The following is a 21,282-nucleotide window of genomic DNA, read 5'->3' as shown; positions in this document are numbered from 1 at the left end:
ATTTGTAGGAATCCACCTTCATTTCAATTCATTGTAGGCTCTGATCAAACGTTCTACATTTATCCAGCAACATCTGTGTTGTTAGTGAGGATGCTGCTCGAGCTGCTGAACATGTTCAACACCTGTCACTCCTACATAAAAGCCTTCAGCAACAGTTCTTCTTTTAATATAGAAAATTTGGAAGATGATAACTGAGATTCAAAATCATTTTCTTAACTGGCAGTTTGTGAAAAGAGCCGTTAGTGTGTTAAAGTAGGAAAAGTCTACTCTTAAATTTAAAGCATCTGTCCCTGAGGAAGCAGCCTATGCCACACCTCTTTAAATATTTACATGTCACCACGTCGTCACTCTAGTTATACAGGTAGAGTCCATGCAACAGTAACTTCTGTATCGATCTACACTTATTTTTCATGGGAATAAAATACCTAGAAGTGACTTCTGATTGAAAAGAATCCCAAAGATTCCTTTATGCCTTCATGAATTTGCAGCAGGTAAAGAAACATCAGCTGTGGGTTCACACCTGCACAGGAATAACAGGGAGCTACACGCTGCTGCTGCTGCTGTGTAGAGCAATAGGAAGCAGGAGTTTCATGTGGCAGCTGCACAAACCCTCAGTCAGCTCTCACACCTGCAGGTCCTGTGTGTAATGACTGTGGTGATGTGTGTCAGCGGTTCAGACTGATAACAGTCTTTGTTGGCCTCTCAGACACTGACAGCTTTTACCAAATTAACACCTGTGCCACGTTTTTTATATTTTCTATTTTGGTATGACTGATTTTATTGAGCTCCAATGTACATGTAATGCCCTGGATATAAACCTGCATCCTTCCCCTGATTGGTTTCTTTGTATTCGTCATATTTCCACTGACATAAAATGTTTTGTGGTTGAAAACTTTTTAAAGACACTATCAGTCAAAATGCAAAGAAACATACAGAATATTAGGCTTTTATTTAATGGTATTTCATGTGTGTCAGAGCCATGCAGCTTATGTGAGGAAACACTTCCCAGCGTGTTTGAGGACAAAGACGGATCAACTGCTGCTGCTCGAATCAGAGGCAAATCTTACAACTTTGGCACATCAATCTAAAACGATCTGCACGGTGCGACAGACTGACAGGAAACACGCTCATGAATAAAAACTATTACACTGATTAGGAAGTGAATGACATCAAACCAACCCCTCTCTTATTAACATGAACCTGAGCAAGGCACTTGTCTGTCAGCTGCTGCGGGTTATAGTGGTGAAGAGAACAACAGTTTAAAAGCTCAAACACGATGTTAATAACTGGTCTGTGAGGGAGTTAAGGTTAAAGTCCACTTCCATATATGGTGTTTAAATGCGGGTGGTCGTTGAGATGGAGGTGACGTGCTCAACATGGCTTTTGTAAGTAAAACAGCTAAAATAAATTAAAATAAATAATAATACAAAAGAGTCCATCAGTCTCCAGCCCATTCACTCAGCCACTCCTGACACTGCTCCCTCTGCTCCTCACTCTCCTCCTCAGTCCTCTGTTCCTTGATGCGTTTCCTCCTCTCCTCCTCCCTTCTCGCTCTCTCTCTCTCCTCCTCTTTAGTCTTCCTGTCCTCCTCCACCCGGCGCTCCAGCAGCGCCTCCACGGTGGCCGACAGCGTCCGTAACGAGCGCTGCGGGAGCCACTTGGGATCCAACGCGGGGAGAAAGGGGTCTCCGGCAGACACGAGCAGGGGCTGAGGTTCCAGCGGAATGTGGAGGAGGTGGGCGTGCAGCATCATGCGGTACGGCCCGTCGTCCGCTCCGGAGCTGTAGGTGAAGTCCCCGACGACGGGGTGGCCGATGGCGCTGCAGTGGACCCTCAGCTGGTGCGTTCGGCCTGAAGGAAACGTCACAGGTGAGAGAGGGAGGAGGAGTTTTCACAGCTCTGCCAGTTTCATCATTTCTAAATCGATACAATCCAACATCTGTTTAAATGAAGCTTCATGTGATACAGTGCGTTCTGTAGGTGCGCTTGCACGTAGGAGTACGGTAGTTCAGCGGTCGAAAAAATGTAGTGCCAAAGGATGAAGCTTCATTTAAACAGATGTTGGATTGTTTTGTTTTTAAAAGTGTCTAAAACAGGTGTGTTCTGGTGGCTCCGCCCACAGCAACGCATCACTCTGCTGGTGTGACGGTGCTCCTGGTCTCATCTCCTCACTGGGAGCGAGCTGACCAGAATCTACTGCAGGTAATGAACCGACTGTATATGACTGACCTCACACAACCCCACGACAGAACACCTGAACTGTCCCTTTAACAAAACACCTGAACTGTCCCTTTAACACCTGAACTGTCCCTTTAATAGACGATGAAGCCGTTTGACTGAAGGTGAACTGAATACGACAATAATGGAAGATGAAAACAATCTATATAAATATTAAGTCTAATAGATTCCCCTTCCAGTTTTCAAACTTAAAAAACTCAATGACTCTTCCAAAAATGTGAATTTGCTCTAGTGTCATTTGTTTCTAATTAAATCTCAAGGTTAAAATGGGCCGTGATGTTTTTCACCTCACACTCTGAAGGCGTCGATGTGCAAACAGAAATCTTTTATTCGTCTTATATGAGAGGAAACAGATGAGGGCTGTTACCAGTGAGCGGCTGCAGTAGCACCTTGGTGACAGGATCTCCGTCATACAACCCGTACTCCAGCACCGTCAGCTCAGTCTGGCAAGGCTTGGGGTTCTCACAGCCTGACAACAGAAGGATCAGTTATCTTTCCGTCTCACTGACTGACTGTTGTCTGTGTCAGCTTTACAGGAACAGGTCAATCACTCCGAGCCTGAACTGTCCAATATTTAATGATTCATTTCCAACTCTATTTATCAAATGTGCTACAAGGGAAAACACAGAAACAAACTATATGTATTGAACAAATTTTGGGGTTTCGAATCAGAATTAAAATAATTTTAATTATGTGAATTTGTAGAGTTTTGGTAGAAGGGAAGTCCGACTCATTCATGCTTTAAAACACACACAAACCAAGACACATTCATTTACCTTCTGTTCCCTCAATACACATCATGTGTGTTTTTCCCTCAGTGGAGTTCTTGCCGATGGAGAAGTCCAGAGTTTGTGTCTGTTCTTCCACCAAGCCGCGAATCTAGAAAGCAAAAACTGTGGAGCTAATTTCATCTTTACAGATCTTTATTATAAGACAGAGAGTTAATCCCAACAACAGCCGGAGGAAAATTGGGGATGCAGCTTTTGTCATTTATGGCCCAAAGTTGTGGAACACACGACCTTTAGATATCAGATATAGATACCTGTAGATATCAGAGAGGCAGCTCACTGAGTATTTTTTAAAAGAAAACTAACTAGCTCTGAAATTTTGCACATTTTTTCTTTTAAATGTCTTCTTATTTAATGATTCATTATTTTATCTAATTTTCCATTAATGTTTTTAATTTTAGATCAAAGCTTTAACATGTTTTTCTTTTCATGTGAAGCACTTGGTGCAGCTCATTTCTTTGTTGTAAATCACTTTGTGCTACATTTCTTGTATGAAAGGTGCTATACAAATAAAGTTTATTATTCTCATTATTATTATTATTATTATTGACAAACGCAGGGCTTGTGTTCCATACCAGGGCGAGGTAGGCTTTGGTGACGGTGCGGTCCTTGAAGCAGCGGTAGGCCCGGCCGGCTGCAGCCTTGTTGAGGGCCACACAAAGAGCCCCGCTGGTGGAGAAATCCAACTGATGACAGAACCTGGTGGGAGGAGCAGAAAGACGATCAGACACCATAACTCTTCACGAGGGTGCTGTCTGTGAGCTGGTGCTGTTGGTGTTAGTGTGACTCTGACCTGAATCCATAGTAGGTGCTGGGGTCTGCCAGCTGAGGGAAGCGGTGCCGGAGCTGAGCCTGCACGGTGTGTTTCTCGTACCACATCTTGCTGTCGATGCGGATGTCCCAGTGCTTGTCCACCACAATGTAGTCGTCGCTCTGGTACAGCACATGCAGGCTCTCCAGGCTCGCAGGCTCTGTGGTCACCATGTGCAGCGCGGCACTGACACAACTCATTCAGCCCTGTGGAGAGAAGGTGGATGACTATGTATTTATGTATCTAAGTCTTAGGCACGGTAACTGAACATACTTTATATTTGAAGCAAAAATGCACTTTAAGTAATCAATTCATTCATAGTATCATATTATTTTATGTAATGTCTTGTTCTTTTTTTTTTTATTACTGTTACTTTAATGGGAAACAGCATTTTAGTGTGAGAGCTGGTTGACATGGAGATAATTAAAACATTTTAAATGCTGTTGGACAGTTTAATGTGTCATATTTTATTTTAACTAATCATATATTAAGTCTGTAAAATTTCTACATACACAGTGAAGTTTCAAACAAAATTATTGTAGTCAAAAATACAATACTCAAGTATGAGCATAAAGAACCACAAAATGTAAAAACTACAATGCATTTATTTACACAAGTACTTCATTACTTGTTTGTAAATAAATATATATGTAAATTAAAATATATGTAAATACAGGTCAAGCGGTGGATAAGCTTCAAACTAGGCAACAACTGACTGGAAACTATCACTGACAAAGTGGACGTTTTAACCACAGGGTTTAAACAGGTGGAAAATGTTTAGGACTTTGAGAAGAAAGTGTATTTCTCTTGTCTCTACTGATGTGTGATTTCTGTCAGATCAGGGACACCGCCCCATCCAGCGCTGCTTCAAAACAAGAAAAGCTACGATGACAAGTTTCAGGTTAGCATGTTAGCTAGCTGCTGTATGCTAACAACATAAGAAAACTAGTAACGTGTGAGTCATAACGCTGCCAGTATCTGTACAACTACCACGAATAATTAGCCACGAATAATGTGTGTTATATTTTTTTCGACATACCGAGAGAACGCGCACATTTACACGAATGTAAACAAATCCACAAGTAGCGCAACGAGCTGCGCAGCCGGTTCTCCTCCTTCTTCTTCTTCTTCTCCTTCTTCTTCTTCTTCGTCTGTCATGGCGGGGAACGAACCGACAGCGACGGTGAACAGCGCCACCTACTGTTACTGTGCAGCAGCACGGCTTTCTGAGTTATAGGATAACTTCCCTGGGTTAAACGATAACAGCTGGTTTTTATTTATGGGTTATGTAGGTAAAACAAATATATTCAAAGGCTAAATTAAACTTTACAGACTAAATAGACTAAAGAAAAGGATAAAAATAAATAGAATCAGATAAAAATAGAATGGAGACTAAAGACCATATGTGCTGAATACACACTGCATAATAACAGGATTGTCCAGGAATGTTTTAACAGAATTAATTGTGCACTGAATCTACTGTATTATAATATATTAATAATTTTCACAATGTATATTACATATTATTATATATAGATTATCAAGAGATGAATGTGAGATGTAACACATGTGACAGTGTAATAAATAAAATGGTCCACTCTCCTGATGCAAATAAATAAATAAATAGATAAATATTTGCATTTAGTCCATTAGTCCATGTATGGCTGTCATCAGCTGTGTTCAGTTTGTGTCTGTGACAGTGGTTCCCAACCTGTGGGCCGTGAAGGTATTGCAATTGGGTTGACAAAACAGTATTTGCAAAATAGTACAATTATGGTGAAAAGATGCAACTGTATAAAAAATATATGTATATAAATAATGTTTCTAAATGTTTAAAAGAAAATTTAACTAGACATGGAAGAGGATATAAAGCCTTTTCAAAAGACACTGATTATAAATCAAGTTGTGTAAAAAATAAGATTTTCCCCTGAAATAAAATATATTTTCATGCCAAAAAGAAAAGTTACTATACTCTGAGATGCTCTATAATATAGATTTCACCACTGATTGATTATTCTTTTTAGTATAATGGGTTTGAAAACATCAAAACTCCCAGCCTCCACCTGGAAATGGTCCCATGAGGCAAGAAACACCTGTGTTGGTGTGTGGAGTTTGATGGTAGATGCGGACGCTCTGTTGACAGTGTCACATACAAACATCTGAATTATCAGTAAATAGCAATCAAGAAAGCCAGATGACTAAATATGCGATGTGAGATTTTATTTTTATATAAAATACATAAATAAAGCATCTGCAGGTGGCATCAGGAGCATGTGCACATATTCATACACACACATACACGTGTGTAGGACCCAACACACTAACAGGCATACAGTTCACCCCACAAAGTATAGTGTAAAATAACAAAATGAAAGTTGCAGCCACTTGGGAATACACAGATATCTGGCCTGGACCGACGCCTGCATACTGCACAGGTCACATGATCACCAGACGCGCTGCAGCAGGTTTGTACTCCAAAGCTGATGCTGGCAACACCGATCATCAGTTACCCAGAAGTCACTATGTTAAGATATGTCGCTGATATGGTGCAAGAGATCTCCCATTAAAACGTGTGAATTAATAAAATAAAAGTTTTGTTCCAAAACGAGAAACATGTCTGAAAAAGATCAACGTTTTCCACTAAACGGTCGTAAATGTCAAACATGATGTTTTAACTTTTTCAGGTTTTGGACAGAAACTCCTCTCGTCCCCTTCACTCCAGAAAAGCAAGAACATAAACATTTAGTTGACTGCAGCCGGAAACGTAGAAGAACACAGTATCGTGAATGTTATTTAGTTTCAGGATCTCCCGAGCTCTACTGATTGCACATTTAAACATAAAACAAAGCTCTGTCTCACAATCGAGTACTTAAACACCGACCTCAAGATTTCTTTGGCCAAATAAACATTAACCATTTTAACTTTCACCCGGCAAAAGGATTGAACCGTCGATGGAAACAAATCTCATACGACAAGAGTTTCAGATCAGTGGTGGAGTTAGAGAAAGTGAGAACAGAGAGCAAACGACTGATTTCAGTAAAGGCGCATGGGGCAAACACACACATACCATGTATATCCACACAACAGAAAAATATATATATTTATATAAACCATTCCTCAGAAAAACAATTATAGTGCTGTTTTCTGTTCAATCCCTCAATGATGGGAGGAGAAAAAAAAAAACTAAACTGTAAAATCAACTAATCTGGCCCGAACTGCTTCAAACGAGCTTTTCGCAAAAATGGCACTAAAGCAGAGAAGTGAGTGTAACGAGCTCTGAACCCTCCGCTGGAAACGACTGCTGAGCCACGTGAAAGCAGCGACACGGATCGATATGTTCGGCGGATTCACCTCCCTTTGGATTTTTATAAAGCCTCTGTACACCTCAAAACATTATTCTCTTCTTTCGTTCAACGTCAGGATTTCAAGCTGCTGCTAAAAGAAAAAAAAAAAAACAAAGTAGAAAAACTGATATTTGTCCCAAAGACAGAAACCGGACTGACTGTGAACTGAGATCAGACAGGAGCCTGTTGGCAGCAGCGACGAGCAGGATGGAGGGCGGGAATCAGAGTTCAGGTAAAGCTGGGTTATAGGCATAGACGACATCATCATCATCATCATCATCATCATCATCTTACTGGTAGAAAATAACATGGCAGCGAATCAATGTGTATGAAGGTGTGAGCGTTTCTGAGCATGTGTGCGGTTCAGAGAGTGTTTGTCTATGAGGGGGGGGTTTTGAAAGCCCCCCAGGCGTGGAAGCAGCGCGTGAAGCAGTGGGGCTCGTTTCCCTTCCGCACCAGTCGCAGCTTCCTCGGCTGTTCGGTCTCCTTGGAGCGCATGTGCTGGATGTAAACCTGGTGAGGAAGAGGAGGAGGAGGAAGAGGAGAGAGGGGGGAGGGGTTAGAAAGGTGCGGATGTATAAAACCCAACATGTGTCGACACAAACTGGAGGTTCCCGCTCACCTGACAGGCTTTGAGACTGAGTTTGATCTCCACCTGGCTGGTCTGAGTGCCCACCCACATGTACACCTGAGAGAGAAGGAGGAGGGTGAGCCGGACTGCACGCAGCCAAACGATCAAAGTCACACCGATCAATCATCGTGATTAAATCAATCATCGTTACCTCATTGCCGTTGTCCAGCAGCATGATGTCATCATCAGCCAAGTCGTCCTGACAGAAGTCTGAGCATTTCTCCGACACAGAGAAATAACCTTTCTCATTGGAACACCTGAGGCGGGGGTGGGGGGGACAAAAGTCCTCTGATGTCAAAAACTACAACAAAACTAATTCATCCAAAATCCTCAAAAGTAAGGAAATAAGGAGAGAGAGAGAGAGAGAGAGAGAGAGAGGAGAGAGAGATAGAGGGAACAGGTGACTCACCTGAAGAGCCGAGCATGTTTCATATAATCTGCATCTTCATCGTACTGCTTCTGAGAACCAATCCCCACCCAGAAGAAGTTCTCCGGCTCCTCCCCCTCATTTATCACCTAGGAGATAAAAACAAGACTCTGAAGCACAGACACACACACACTGTCTGGGTGTGATGACATCATCACATGACTAGATTACAGACACTCATCATGAGGGACGTTGTCATGATGCAGACGAGCTGGTTTAAGAAAAATTCCACCTTCAACCTTGTTGTTCGTAAAATTAAAACTTTTTTTTTTTTTTTTTTTAATGATTCAAGTTCTAAACAGAATGAAAAACAGCTAAATCTGGTTTAGAGCACGTGGGCGTGGCTGCAGCTGAATATATGTCGTCATAAGATTTAAAACAGTTTTAATAACTGAAGAAGTTGAAGAAATTAGTTTAAGATTCACTTGAAGTTCAGGAAGTAAAACAAAGTGAATTCATGAGGTAACTTAAGGTCGTTAACAGCTGCTGAGCCAGCGGCGCTGTTCACACGCCTGCGTACTTTCATCTGCAAGATTAACGTAGTTTATCCACTGGGCGGCAGGTCGGAGCGTATTCATTCATCCCTGGTTGAAAATGGAGTATCTTATTAAACTTCTGCACATGAACAGAAACCACGGTGACACTGAGAGGTCGTTGTATTGTTGATGTTGTGATGACGACAGAGAAACTGAACTGTTAAAGAGTTAAAAGTTGAAGCCTCAGATGAAGAAAAGTTTTTATTCAAGTTGCGCAAAAAAACTGAGAATGAAAGAAGTTGACGGACGCGGACACAGGAACACGCACCTGTTTGCTGTACGTGTCATCGAACATGCTGTTCATGATGTCCTCGGCCAGTTTGGCTTCGTCCGGGTCGGCAGCTCGGCCCACCCAGGTGTAAACGATGCCCTGATTGTCTGTGCTCTCAAATGGTACCTGATGGAAAACGTCACGTTACAAAGAGGAGTGTTTTCAGACGGAGGAGAAATCTCTGCTGGACCTGTGACGTAAAACTAAATATCTCCTTTACTATAAAGATAAGAAAAAATATATGTCCAACCTTGAGGATGAAGCAGAACTCCGAGTTGAGATTACTTGAATCTGTCCCAATCTGGATGGTCCTGAGAGAGAGAGGGGGAGAGAGAGAGAGAGAGAGAGAGAGACACAGAGAGAGAGAGAGAGAGAGAGAGAGAGAGGAGAGGGGGAGAGAGAGAGAGACAGAGAGAGAGAGAGCGAGAGAGAGAGGAGAGGGGGAGAGAGAAAGAGAGGAGAGGGGGAGAGAGAGAGAGAGAGACAAAGAGAGAGAGAGAGAGACAGATAGAGAGAGAGACACAGAGAGAGAGAGAGAGAGCGAGAGAGAGACACAGAGAGAGAGAGAGAGACAAAGAAAGAGAGAGGGACAGAGAGAGAGGGACAGAGAGAGAGCGAGAGAGAGAGAGGAGAGGGGGAGAGAGAAAGAGAGAGAGAGAGGGACAGAGAGAGAGAGAGACAAAGAGAGAGAGAGAGACAGATAGAGAGAGAGACACACACAGAGAGAGAGAGAGAGACAAAGAAAGAGAGAGAGGGACAGAGAGAGAGAGAGAGAGAGAGAGAGAGAGAGAGGTTAAAGGACACAGATGTTTGTGATGTTGTTGCTATGGATACAGGTGATAACAGGAAACATGTTGTACCTGGTGCAAAGCGCGCTGCCATTGGTGCGTATGTGGTAGAGGGAGGGCTGGGCGGAGTCCGTCTTCTGTTTCCTCTTCCCTTTGTGGATGATGAACTTCCTCTTGAAATGAGACAGGAACTTGAGGTTCTCCTGCTGCTGGGTCATACGCACCACCTGAACAGGTAAACAGACGGCAGGTGTGATGAAACAGTCAACACGGTGATGAAAGTACACACAATGATAATAAAAAATGTTTAACCTTGAGTTTTCCAGGGAAGAGACTCTCAAACTTCTTCTGCAGGGAGAAGGTGAAGGTGAGCCAGCCCATGTTGGAGGCCTGTCTGCCCTGCCAGAAGTAAACCACACACTGGAAGTCCTCCTCCGGCTGTTTGTCCTCTTCCTCCTCATCTCCTCCTCCTCCTCCTCCGCCTCCTCCTCCTCCTCCTCCTCTGCCAACTCTGCCTTCTCCAGCACCTTCACCCTCCTTCTTCTCCTTCTCATCCTCCTCATACTCCACAGGCACCCAGTATCTGAGGAGGCACAGTGACATCAGAGCACAGACAGAACACAGACAAAGGTCACTACAGGTCATCTCCTCCGTCTGCTGCAGGTGACACTGCTGCTGTCTCAGGTTGTAGTTCTGAGTTTACAAAAGTCTGTGTCGAATAAAGCTGCAGTCGACAAACAGCAACGTTTCCTTTTAGCTTGTTCAGAACCGTTCACTATTAGCCTAGCTTTAGCTCGCTGCGCTAGTGTAAAACAAACCGCGGTGGATGGAGAAGTTGGAAATGTGTCTTTACTTCATGTTTAAATCTTGTTGAACAGGTGGAGTGATGGAAGACGCCAATTGCTTTTTTACTTGCAAAGGTTAAAAATATAAAATAAGAAGAAGCTGCGTCTCGAAAACCCAGCATGCACGGCGTGTGTAAATAAAGACTTTTTCTAATCAATCATCTCTTGTGATTGTGTGTTTGTTGCTCATATGTTCATATCTTGATGAGCTCACTTTAACACTCAGTCTGTATTACGACCATTTCTCTCTCTCACACACACACACACACACACACACACACACACCTGCAGAGGAAGACGTAACAGTCCTGTGTGAAGAAATGCCCGAACTCTTCCTCTGGCAAACGAGCGAACTTCTTTCCCTCCAACACGAATCCCTCCATGCCGTCCAGGTCCTCGTTCCACTCCTCCATCAGCTGCTCAGCCTGCACACAAAACACCAACGAAGAAGAGCTTGTTCCTGTTTTCTCAGCAAACCAAGTCAGAATAGGGAGAGAGTGTGTGTGTGAGTGTGTGTGTGTGTGTGTGTGTGTGTGTGTGTGACCTCAGTGAGGGCCATGGCCGGCTGCCTGGGAAGGAAGAGAGCAGTGAGGTCGGCTTTCATCTGGTCTTTCTTCTCTGCGTCTTTCTTCACCTGCGACAGGAAACAAGACATTAGCAGCAACATATATCTGACACATTTCACAATAAAAGTCTTCTCTTAAAACACACGTGTCTTCCACCATGTGAATACTTTGAGAGTAATCCTGTATTTCAGTTCAGCAGCAGCATTTGTACTGATGTTTGTACTGAACCGACCTTGCCCTGCAGGTTGTCCTTCTGCTGCACAGTCTCAGCTGCTCTGGTGTAGTCCACCTTCAACACGTCATCCCAGTTCTTAAACTTGGACTTAAACACCTGGCGAGGAAAAGACATTCAGGTCAGTTTTGAAGTGTGTAAAAGTTTAAAGTTTAAATCAAATACAATATTAAAAAGTTATTATGATATTTCATGATGTTTTCCTTCATGCGGAGCTGTAAAGTGTATTTATGTGTGTCCACCACAGCAGGTACAGCAGGTGTTACTGTCGTGTTCATTACCTGACACTCGGTGGCCTCCAGGTTGCGGGTGACGCAGGCGTGTTTGGGCCGGTGCAGCATGGAGCAGATCTCCTGACCCAGTTTCAAGGCGGCGGCTCGGACGAGACGGGGAGACTTCCTCCCGATCCAGATGAACACGTCGGACCAGCAGTCCAGGATGTACACGCACTTCGTGTCCAGCAGAGACTGCACCTGAAGAGAAAGAGGAGGGTGTAAAGTATCAGAAGGGGAGGAGGGACAAGGAGGGAAGGAGGGATGTTGGTGCAGACGAACGTACCAGTCTCAGCTCTGGCAGGGTGTCCAGTTTGATCTTGTGGTCTTTGTGCTCCACCGACAGCTTGTAGTTCACCTGAGGCAGCTCCAGGTAGCCCAGACCCAGGCCCACCTACAGGACGGTGACACACCAAACATCAGTGAACTATGATTTGCCGCTTAGCATCTTTATCCGTTCGTGTTCATCAAACTTTATCGAGCCTTTTAAACAAAAAGTTTCCTGTGTGATGTCACAGATACGTCGGCCTCTTTTACACATTTGTTAACCTCCACCTGTCTGAAGACTCTCATGTTAAAGATGGAGGTGTGGGACCTTTTCTAAGGCTGACACGTGCTGTTAACCGCACCTGGTGGACCACGAAGGTATTGCAAGGTGGTCGACAACGGGACAATCTTGGTGAGAAGATGTAATCACAAAAAAATTATAATAAAAAATTAAAATATAAATAATGTTTTTGAATGTTTTGAAAATAAATTCTCTTTAAAAACATTAAAAAATTTAAGCCAATGATAGGAACTTTTATGTTGTCGCCGGGCAGAACACATCGTACGCTTGTTAGCTGTTTCTGATGCCTGATTCAATCCTGAATGTTCGATCATCATCATTAAAATAAAAACAGCTCTGAGAAGAAGAGTTTTATTTGGCCTCCGTATTGTTAGAGGGCCGTGAGTTGGAGACGGTTTGGAGCCGCTGCTGTAAATCATCATGAGCCAGTTACAAAAATATAGTTACATGTGATTAAGCAGAAAGCAGCACCTTGAATCTGCACGTAGTCCACAACAAACAGCTGTATAAAAGGTTATTAAAATGATTCACCTTGTACAGTTTAGGTCTGATGGGAGAGAAGTCGTCCGGTACGTGTTTCTTGATCTCCTCTGGTTGTCCTCCCAGCACCTCCCAGAACCCTGGAGGCTCCTGGTTCTGCATGAGGGTTGTGATCTCCGCCTTCCCCTTACGCTCATTCTTATTTATCTTCTCTGCAAATAACCTGGAGGAGGACGATAACGCTCAGAAACAGCTTTGGATCTCTGCAGCTACAGGCTGTTCAGTGGTGTCCTGAACATGGGGAACATGAGATTTGCCAAACCAAGTGGCAGCAAAGTTTGTGTTGCCTCTTGATTTGTGTCTCACCTGGCCTTCGTGGTGCCGCTGAGTGTAGCGTTGGCTCCTCTCCAGACAAAGATTTCCAGCCCTGTGTCCAACAGGAAGACAAAGCTGCCAAAGAAAAGAGAAAAACAGGATGTTAAAGACACGATGCTTCACCCTAAAGACAGACAGTTTACATCATGTGTCAAACAGCGGCGGGATAAAATTACAAATCAAAGTCGACAGTGAACGCACTGATTACGTCAAACAGAGATAAGAGGGACACCAAAGGCATTAGGAATGGGGAGTGTGTGTGTGTGTGTGTGTGTGTGTGTGTGTGTGTGTGTGCAGGCTGTAGGGTGAGTGTGTGTGTCATGGTACATAAAGGCAGAGAGGGTGTGTGAGAGTCACCGAGGATCGAGGGAGGAGGCCTTCACAGGTACAGACTCCAGTCTAATGTTCTTCTTTCCGTAAACTCTGTACAACCTGATGAAAACACAAAGGCTCAAATGTTTACAGAGCAAAAAAACACACACACACACACACACACACACACACTCAGAGCGATCAGTTGATTATAGCTGGAACTAAATTAATTCACACTTCAAATGAACCTGGTTTTATGAACCAGCTTTTCAAAACAAAGCTCATCTCTAACGATATTAAGAAAATAAAAGCCAAACAAAAGGTAAATAAAGGAAATGTGACTTCCAGCCTACCTGACGGAATAGTTTGTGTCCTCCACAGTGTAGAATCCACTGGCTGTTCCTCCCTCAATGTAGGAGATCTCATTGTTAAACACCTGCACATGAGACAAGACCTTAACTACAACAGCACGAAGCAGCTGAAGTTTAAAGCTGCAGCTTCAGTTTCAGTTTGTCCAGTAAAGGAAAATGCATTTTAAAGAAGTGTAATATGTTTATACATACGGCGCTGAACTCCTCGCTCTCGTCTCCCATCTCTTCCCTTATCGTCCTGCACTCTGCCCCCAGGAAATTTCGGAGGTTGACGGCGTGGATGGCAGAGCCGGCCTTCTTGTCCAGCGTGGCTTCCTGGCCGATCCAGTAGTAGATGTGCCAGTTCAGCGCTCCGTTATCATCCAGGAAGGTCTGTGTTACAAAGAGAGGAGCGTGAGAAGGACGAGAGGAGGGAATGTGTCTCCGGATAGAAACTTACAGATGTTCCAGTGACATGAACCAGTTTTTCTTTGATTAGTCTGTGCAAATGTTTGAGGCGTTACCTTGAGGATGATGTAGCAGTCCGCCTCGTAGAACTTGCCATGGAAAGCTTCATCCACCTGCATGGGAACAAAGTTCTCTATCTGCCACACGGTTACACCTGGAACCTGAAGGGAGGGGGAGAGAGATACGAATATAGATTGTGATCAACCTCCAAAACAAAACCTTCTATAACCTGAAAGGTTCCCAACAGATATGTGGAAAAGAATCTGCAGAGAGGAAGCAGGAAAGGAGAGGTTGCATCCTCTGAATCAGACTCAAACACACAAACGTGGATATCTACTGTCACACACACACACATTCTCTCTCTCACACACACGCACACACACACACACACACACACACACACACACACACACACACACTACCTGCCCCACGTCCTCCATAAAGAACTCGGAGTAGTCCAGTTGAGGCTTCTCTAGACTCTTGTCCCAGCGTCGGACCTTTAAATCTGCGTATTTCAATTCTCCGTTCTCCTGCAAAAATCAGCAGATTTCTTGGTAAATGGAAACATGAATCAAACCTCTTGTGTTTGTTATTCCTCTTCAACTCATCTCAAGGTTAATGGAGAGATTTCTAAACCAACTAAACTCCCCACAGAATAGTTAGACCGACATAATAATAACAGACAAAACTTATTGTTCTTGGTGGATCCACAATGGTCGGACCAGCAACCAATTTTCTTTCATGTCTTCTTCCCCTTACCTCCATGTTCTTCTTCTCCTGTGCGACATCACTCATGCCCTTCAGCACCTGCTTTGCCTGATCGTCCTGAGAACAGTCCTTCCTCCTCCTCAGCCTCATCTTCCTCGCCAGGTGATCTCGGGGGCTGGCTCCTGGACACGTGCAGAAACACATACTGATTTAAGCCTCTATTAAATACTCAGAAGCGTTGATATAGTCCAATACAGTCATGTACAAGCCACACACACACACACACACACACACACACACACACACACACACACACACACCTCCTCCAGCTGCAGCTACAGTCGCAGGCGAGGCCCCGGCCAGCCGGAGCTGGTTCTGCAGGGAGAAGTCGATGTTGTACCACTCGGCCCCTCTGTCCACTGGTTTAGGAGGCATCACCAGGTTGGGGTTCTCACGCACATCCAGGACCTGCAGAACGGTTAATGAGAACAACATCCTCTGGTTTAAACAATCTGTGGAGTCAAAGTGACATTTAATCAAATATACTTGATGTTTTTTTATTGCTGAAGCATCATCATGTCCCGTATAATATTCCTGCAGGAACTTGAAATATATCACATTGGGGTTTTTTATCCAATTTATTGCAACAGTATTTACTGACACTTTTCTTTATCACATCTACACACTGATAGGTTGGTATTTTACCTCTAAGTCAGTCAGGAAGTGGATGGCCTCAGGCAGCGTCACCAGGCGGTTTTTATTCAGCACCAGCTTCTTCAACTTGCCACACCTAGAAAACGACATACGCAAGATTATTCACAAACCGCGTGATGATAAAATACAACGTGTAAAGAGAATCTGCCGTTTCCTGTTCATGTGTAAAATTCACTTTGACTCACAAACATCAACAAACATTCAGTTTGTAAAACTGACTCATGCCGACCCTCAACATCTTTCTCTTCTTTCTGCTAAATAAAATTGTCTTGTATCTTCAGCCAGTTGAGAATAAATCAGTCTAGCGTCCTGGCCGAAGCTCACCTGCAGAGTCCCTCGGGGATGAGCTCCAGGTTGTTGTTAGCGGCCATGAACTCAGTGAGGCTGGAGAGTTTGCCCACGCCCGGGGGAACGCCATCAAAGTCCAGTTTGTTGGAGTTTACGTACAGCTTCTTCAGTTTGGACAGTTTACAGATGGCAGACTGAACGGAGACACACGAGTTTAAACGTTACAGAAATTATACAGTGGAGTGCATCAAAACAACAATACAGTTCTCTAGCGACAGAGGCTTTTAGATGAAGAAATAACTGGTTACCAGTCTTTAATCATGCAGACGTTCATCTCTTAGAAGAAGTAATGAATGAAATTTTGTTTGTGGTTTTAATATTGCGACAACTCCAATTACATAACTTCCTAAACGCTGCTGGTAGGAGAGGAGTGGCTTATAAAAGGCAGCTGTGTAATGACTGTGGTCCTTACGGGCAGCGAGGTGAGCTGGTTGCGGCTCAGGTTCAGCGTCTCCAGCTGAGTCCACTGGTCGATGCAGAGGGAGAGTTCAGAGATCTGATTACTGCTCAGGTTGAGTCTCTTCAGACTGCCCAGAGAATACAGGCACTCCGGCACTCGAGTGAGGTCGTTACATGACAGGTCAACATCTGGGAGAGATGGGAGGGGGGCAGGAAGGAGTTAGAGCCACGCATTTGTGTTTGTGTGTGTGTGTGTGTGTGTGTGTGTGTGTGTGTGTGTGTGTGTGTACGTGCATTACCTGCTAAATGCGTCAGTCCCTCCAGGCTGGTGGGCATGTTGCTCTGGGTCCTCTGGGTGTTCCTCAGGTGCAGAGTCTGTAATGCCACCATGGCTGGCAGCTGGCTGCTCAGACACAGACACACACACACACAACCAGTCAGAGCAGCACTAGATAAATACTTGAACTAGCATCTTTCTGGGTGTTTGGGTAAAGGTGGGAAGTGAGGGATAGATGGCAAACAATAATGACAACAACACAGAAACAAAGCCTTCTTACCGCAGCTGTGCGTGCAGCAGCGGGTTGTTGTTCAGTATGATAGTCTGCAGGTGCACCAGGCGTCTCATCTGGGGTGGCAGGCTGTCGAGCTTGTTGTCGCTCAGGTCCAGGTACAGCAGGTCTGTCAGGTTGATGAACAGCTGGTTGGGGATGGAGTCGATACCGTTGTGGCTCAGATTCAGCACGAGCATGTTCCTGCTGTTCTCCAGGTCCCTGGGGATCTCCGTCAGCTGGTTGTAGCTCAGGTCCTACAGCAGAAGGAAGAAGGGAAAGGTGCAGGACAGGAAACTTTCAAAAACAATTCAAAAACAGGAAAGGTCATAGGTGTAAAGTTGAGGCAGTTTACCAGAAGAAAAAGGAAAGAGAACATGTTGATGCAAGAAGTGTAGGTGGACTGGAAAAAGGTCTTAAAGGGTATAAACATAAACAGAGAAGAAGAGATGGTGTGAGATTAATTATAATACCAGCACAGAGAGATCATCCAGTTGAAAGATGTCATCTGGGACTCCAGAGTTTTTCAGGTTGTTTGCTCTGGCTACCACCGCCTGCACACATAAGGAAACACTTTTAGAAAACTGATGTGAACGCGTCAAAACATTAAACTGAACACACTGAACACACCAGACACACTCCCACCACAAATCTATAAAATAACAAATAATTCTACATGTGCTTTAGATGTATTTACTGGTGTGTATCAGTTACCCGTAGGTTCGGTAAGCTGGACAGTTCTCCATGTAAAGTGGTCAGGCTGTTGTGACTCACTGAAAGATGCTCCTGAAGAAGGAAAAGCAGAGATTTTTTAAAACAGATACACAACGCACTGCACAAACATGACATAATAATCTAAAACATACCATAGATAGACCCTACAACGTGCCCTGGTCTCTGCTGTGCAATGTACTACTCACACTAACGTCAGGTTGTCTCTAAACAGAATGATTTAACTACAAACAGGATAAAATCAAAGCAGAGGTTTAGTTAAACACGCCCAAGACACAACAACTGCCAGCCATGATAACACACTAATCTTGTTTAACTACACCTGGTAAGATAAAGCATGCTGGCATAGATCATCTTTTCAGCGTGAGCTTTGCTTTGGAGACTTAGATGAGATAATCCTATCAGAGATACTGAGGATTAAAGCTGGGCAGTGTGTGTTCTTGGTCAGGTGAGGTTTCACTGGTGAAGTGTGTCAGTCTGCTGGAGTGATCTCTGTTACTCACACATTGAAAGTTAAATATTTGTATGTTTTGACCCAGACATCAACAACACTGGTGTCAACGAAGCGCTGATAGATGGAAAAAGGTACTAGGTAATCTAGGTTGATATCATGACAGATGACAACATTATTATTATAATTAATTCTACAGATAATTCAGTCAATACCAATACAATAATATCAGTACCATTGTGGAGTTCTCTCCAGCTTCAGAACTATCAACTGTAGATCAGGTGGCACATGTGAAAAATGTTGAGACTCTCCATGAAGAGAGATGTGAGGTGAAGCTAATAATGAACAGAAAGGCCTGAATGTCTCACCAGCTTCTGCAGAGAGGCCAGCTCCTCTGGGAGGTAACACAGTCCTGTCCTGTTCAGTTTCAGCCATCGCAGACTGCTCATACACTTGACATGCTCTGGGAAGTATCCACCCTGTAAGGACAGACAAGTGAGACAGACATAAATGACGTTTTTCTATTGACTGTAGTTACCAATGCTAGGTGACGGAGGAGGCTGCAACGAAACCCACATAAAATTTCCTGTAAAACAAACTAGTGACATTTATTTACCAGAATCATTTGAGCCTGAAATACGGACATGAGCTCCTGTACGTACTGTAGATCTGTTACACTGAAGTCCTTCAATACACAGCCAATAAATTAAGTAAAACACGGTGTAAATATCCAAGAATTAGCACAGTAAATTTCCCTCTATTTGTCTACATCTATGATTGAAAGCTGACATCAGCCCTGTTGGTTTCACTGTCATCAGAGGTGGTCAAAGTACAAAAAAGTGAAAGCTGTTCAGTCAAAATTTTACTTGAGTTAAAGTACTGGAGAACTTGATTTTTAAAATATTCAAAAGTATATTTCTTTTATGTCAACACATGGCTGTATCCTACTGTCTATCTACCGAACACACTGAGTTACTTGCAGAACCTGCAGAATAAAAAGCTTGTAGAATATTCTATAAAGTCTGTAGAAATGGACATAAAAACAATTGAATCAACAAAATGACAGCTATTGTTGTTTTAGCATTTATTTTTTTAGGCAGTGATGAAGTATGGTCGTGGTAAACACAGCAAACATTTAAATTAATCTTTATTTCTAAACCTTCAAACATGGACATGAATGACGGTGTAGGAGTTGGCTGTGACTTTTCTCCTGTGATGAACTTGGTCTATCACATTTTCAAAATAAAGAAAATTAATTCCACTGATTAAAAGTAATTCAGTACTTCATAGAAATGTATTGGAGTCAAAAGTACAATATTTGTCTTTTAAGTGTAGTGGAGTAAAAGTCATAGGTTTCCAGAAAAGAAAAAAATACTCAAGTAATGAACAAAAAAATGTACTTAAGTATAGTACTCAAGTAAAAGTACTTCACTACTGTCCACCCTGACTCATTATGGGTGAGTGTGACAACACAAATATGAACAACTTCAGTCATTTCCAAATCAGCTAGATGAGTAAATGCAGCAGACATCTGGCCAGCTGTGTTGTTCCATGTATATTATCTTTTACAGTCAGGAAACATAAGGAGACTTGAAAAATGCCTACAGTCGTTTTTGATCTAGGGCACATTTTGGGCAGAGGAAATGATGTCATCTCAAACTGGCTGAAAATAGATTTTAATCGCCAGCCATTCAATGACTAACAGATAAACACGTTATTTCGCCGGTTTATTTCTACTGCTTAAATACTGACATGGCGGGCAGCGTTAAGTACACAAATAGTTGTCGGCTCATGCCAGATGATCTCAGCTGTCACTCCTGCCTGCCGGGCTGCCTCTCCAAGCTCCCAGACTGGGCTCACAAAGTGGGTCAAAATACACAAGTATGACGACATGGTGCGACTGGAGCCACTCAACAAACTCAATAACATCGACTAACGTTGTTTTTGGCCGCAGCATTATCTACGTTAAAGGCAGATAAAGCTGACATGTTTTGACGCAGAGCTTGTGCCTCTGACCCAGACAGCCACAGTTAGCAAGCGCTGAAGCTAAATTAGCTAGCTGACGTGACGTTGGAAATAAGAGCTACGTTATCCCAAACTGCAAAGTGTACTCTAACAGCGAGCAAAGTAAAACAAAGTGAATACATTCCCCTAAGCATAAACGTGTTAACCGTTACACAGGACGCTTGTGGCTGAAACCAGTCTCTTTCTACTTTGTCCATGTCAAACATCTGACAACTGGCTAACGCCCAATGCTGGTAATGTTAAGCTATGCTAATGTTTTAGCGAGCTTAGCCCTTAGCCGTTCGTTGCTCTGAGCCTCTAACTTTAGCTTTAGCTACCTAGCTAAGCGGAACAGCTACGGATACAATGTCAAAGATTGGTACTTAAAATCCTTACTTTGAAGTCGTTTCCACTGAGGTCTACCCCCCTTATGAAGGGAAGAACTCCGGTGGCAGCCATTTCTGGTTGATGTCAGCTGCTCAGCCCTCAACTGTCTATTTTGGTCCAGAGCACGGAGGACTGTGGCTGCTGTGAACTGCTGCTCTTCTTCGGGATGTTTAAATGCGGTTCATGCGCTTTAGCGCCACCTGCTGCTCCGGAGTGAGACCAGGACTCATGTGGTATTACAATAGAGCTATTTTTTTTCTTTTGCATTTTTATTGAACAATGTACAAATACAAATTTCAGACATCTGGAAATATAAAAAGTTCAAAAAGTATATAATATATATATTTATAAACATATACATATATACATCCATATACAAATAGACATACATACATGTATACAAACAGAGAAAAATATATATCATTCACATAAAGAAAACAATAAATGACATAAAACACAAAAGAGTAGCTGTAGTAAACAATAATAATAAATCTAAATAATAAAAATACATAAATCACATTCAGCAATTAATCATCGGTTAATCATTTTAATCAGGGGCTACAATACAACTATTGACGGTGTCATTGACCTACTTATGACAAAAAAATGAATAAAATAAAAATAATGATAATAATGATAATAAAACACTTCCTGTAGGTTTATCCTGGACAATATAATTTGAGCTTCTA

General features: G+C 43.1%; 2 protein-coding genes across 2 annotated transcripts; both read right to left on the bottom strand.

Annotated features, from left to right (window-relative positions):
• Positions 1-930: 930 nt before the first annotated feature.
• Positions 931-4,971, bottom strand: rpusd1 (RNA pseudouridine synthase domain containing 1). Its single transcript, XM_023395785.2, has 6 exons — positions 4,877-4,971; positions 3,820-4,043; positions 3,602-3,725; positions 3,015-3,117; positions 2,606-2,707; positions 931-1,851 (listed from the first exon to the last, which is right to left on the bottom strand). The coding sequence occupies exons 2-6, from the start codon at positions 4,035-4,037 to the stop codon at positions 1,439-1,441; spliced, it is 960 nt and encodes a 319-aa protein (XP_023251553.1). The 5' UTR covers positions 4,038-4,043; positions 4,877-4,971; the 3' UTR covers positions 931-1,438.
• Positions 4,972-6,042: 1,071 nt separating this feature from the next.
• flii (FLII actin remodeling protein) lies at positions 6,043-20,742 on the bottom strand. The gene is made up of 31 exons (XM_023395807.2): positions 20,603-20,742; positions 18,571-18,681; positions 17,734-17,805; positions 17,493-17,573; positions 17,029-17,276; positions 16,771-16,874; positions 16,485-16,660; positions 16,049-16,206; positions 15,716-15,800; positions 15,331-15,478; positions 15,062-15,192; positions 14,725-14,832; positions 14,359-14,463; positions 14,048-14,227; positions 13,838-13,920; positions 13,530-13,604; positions 13,164-13,247; positions 12,849-13,020; positions 12,036-12,143; positions 11,759-11,950; positions 11,478-11,576; positions 11,224-11,313; positions 10,965-11,104; positions 10,147-10,417; positions 9,907-10,061; positions 9,297-9,357; positions 9,044-9,172; positions 8,222-8,328; positions 7,964-8,069; positions 7,804-7,869; positions 6,043-7,694 (listed from the first exon to the last, which is right to left on the bottom strand). Exons 1-31 carry the CDS (start codon positions 20,663-20,665, stop codon positions 7,560-7,562), a joined length of 3,843 nt encoding a protein of 1,280 aa, XP_023251575.1. The 5' UTR covers positions 20,666-20,742; the 3' UTR covers positions 6,043-7,559.
• Between the last annotated feature and the right edge of the window lie 540 nt (positions 20,743-21,282).

Source organism: Seriola lalandi, unplaced genomic scaffold (genome assembly GCF_002814215.2).
Source record: "Seriola lalandi dorsalis isolate HSWRI2012SDOR001 ecotype SW California unplaced genomic scaffold, Sedor1 jcf7180002054969, whole genome shotgun sequence".
Lineage (NCBI taxonomy): Eukaryota > Metazoa > Chordata > Actinopteri > Carangiformes > Carangidae > Seriola > Seriola lalandi.
Note: the sequence above shows the minus strand (reverse complement) of the source record. Positions and strands in the feature narration are given on the sequence as shown.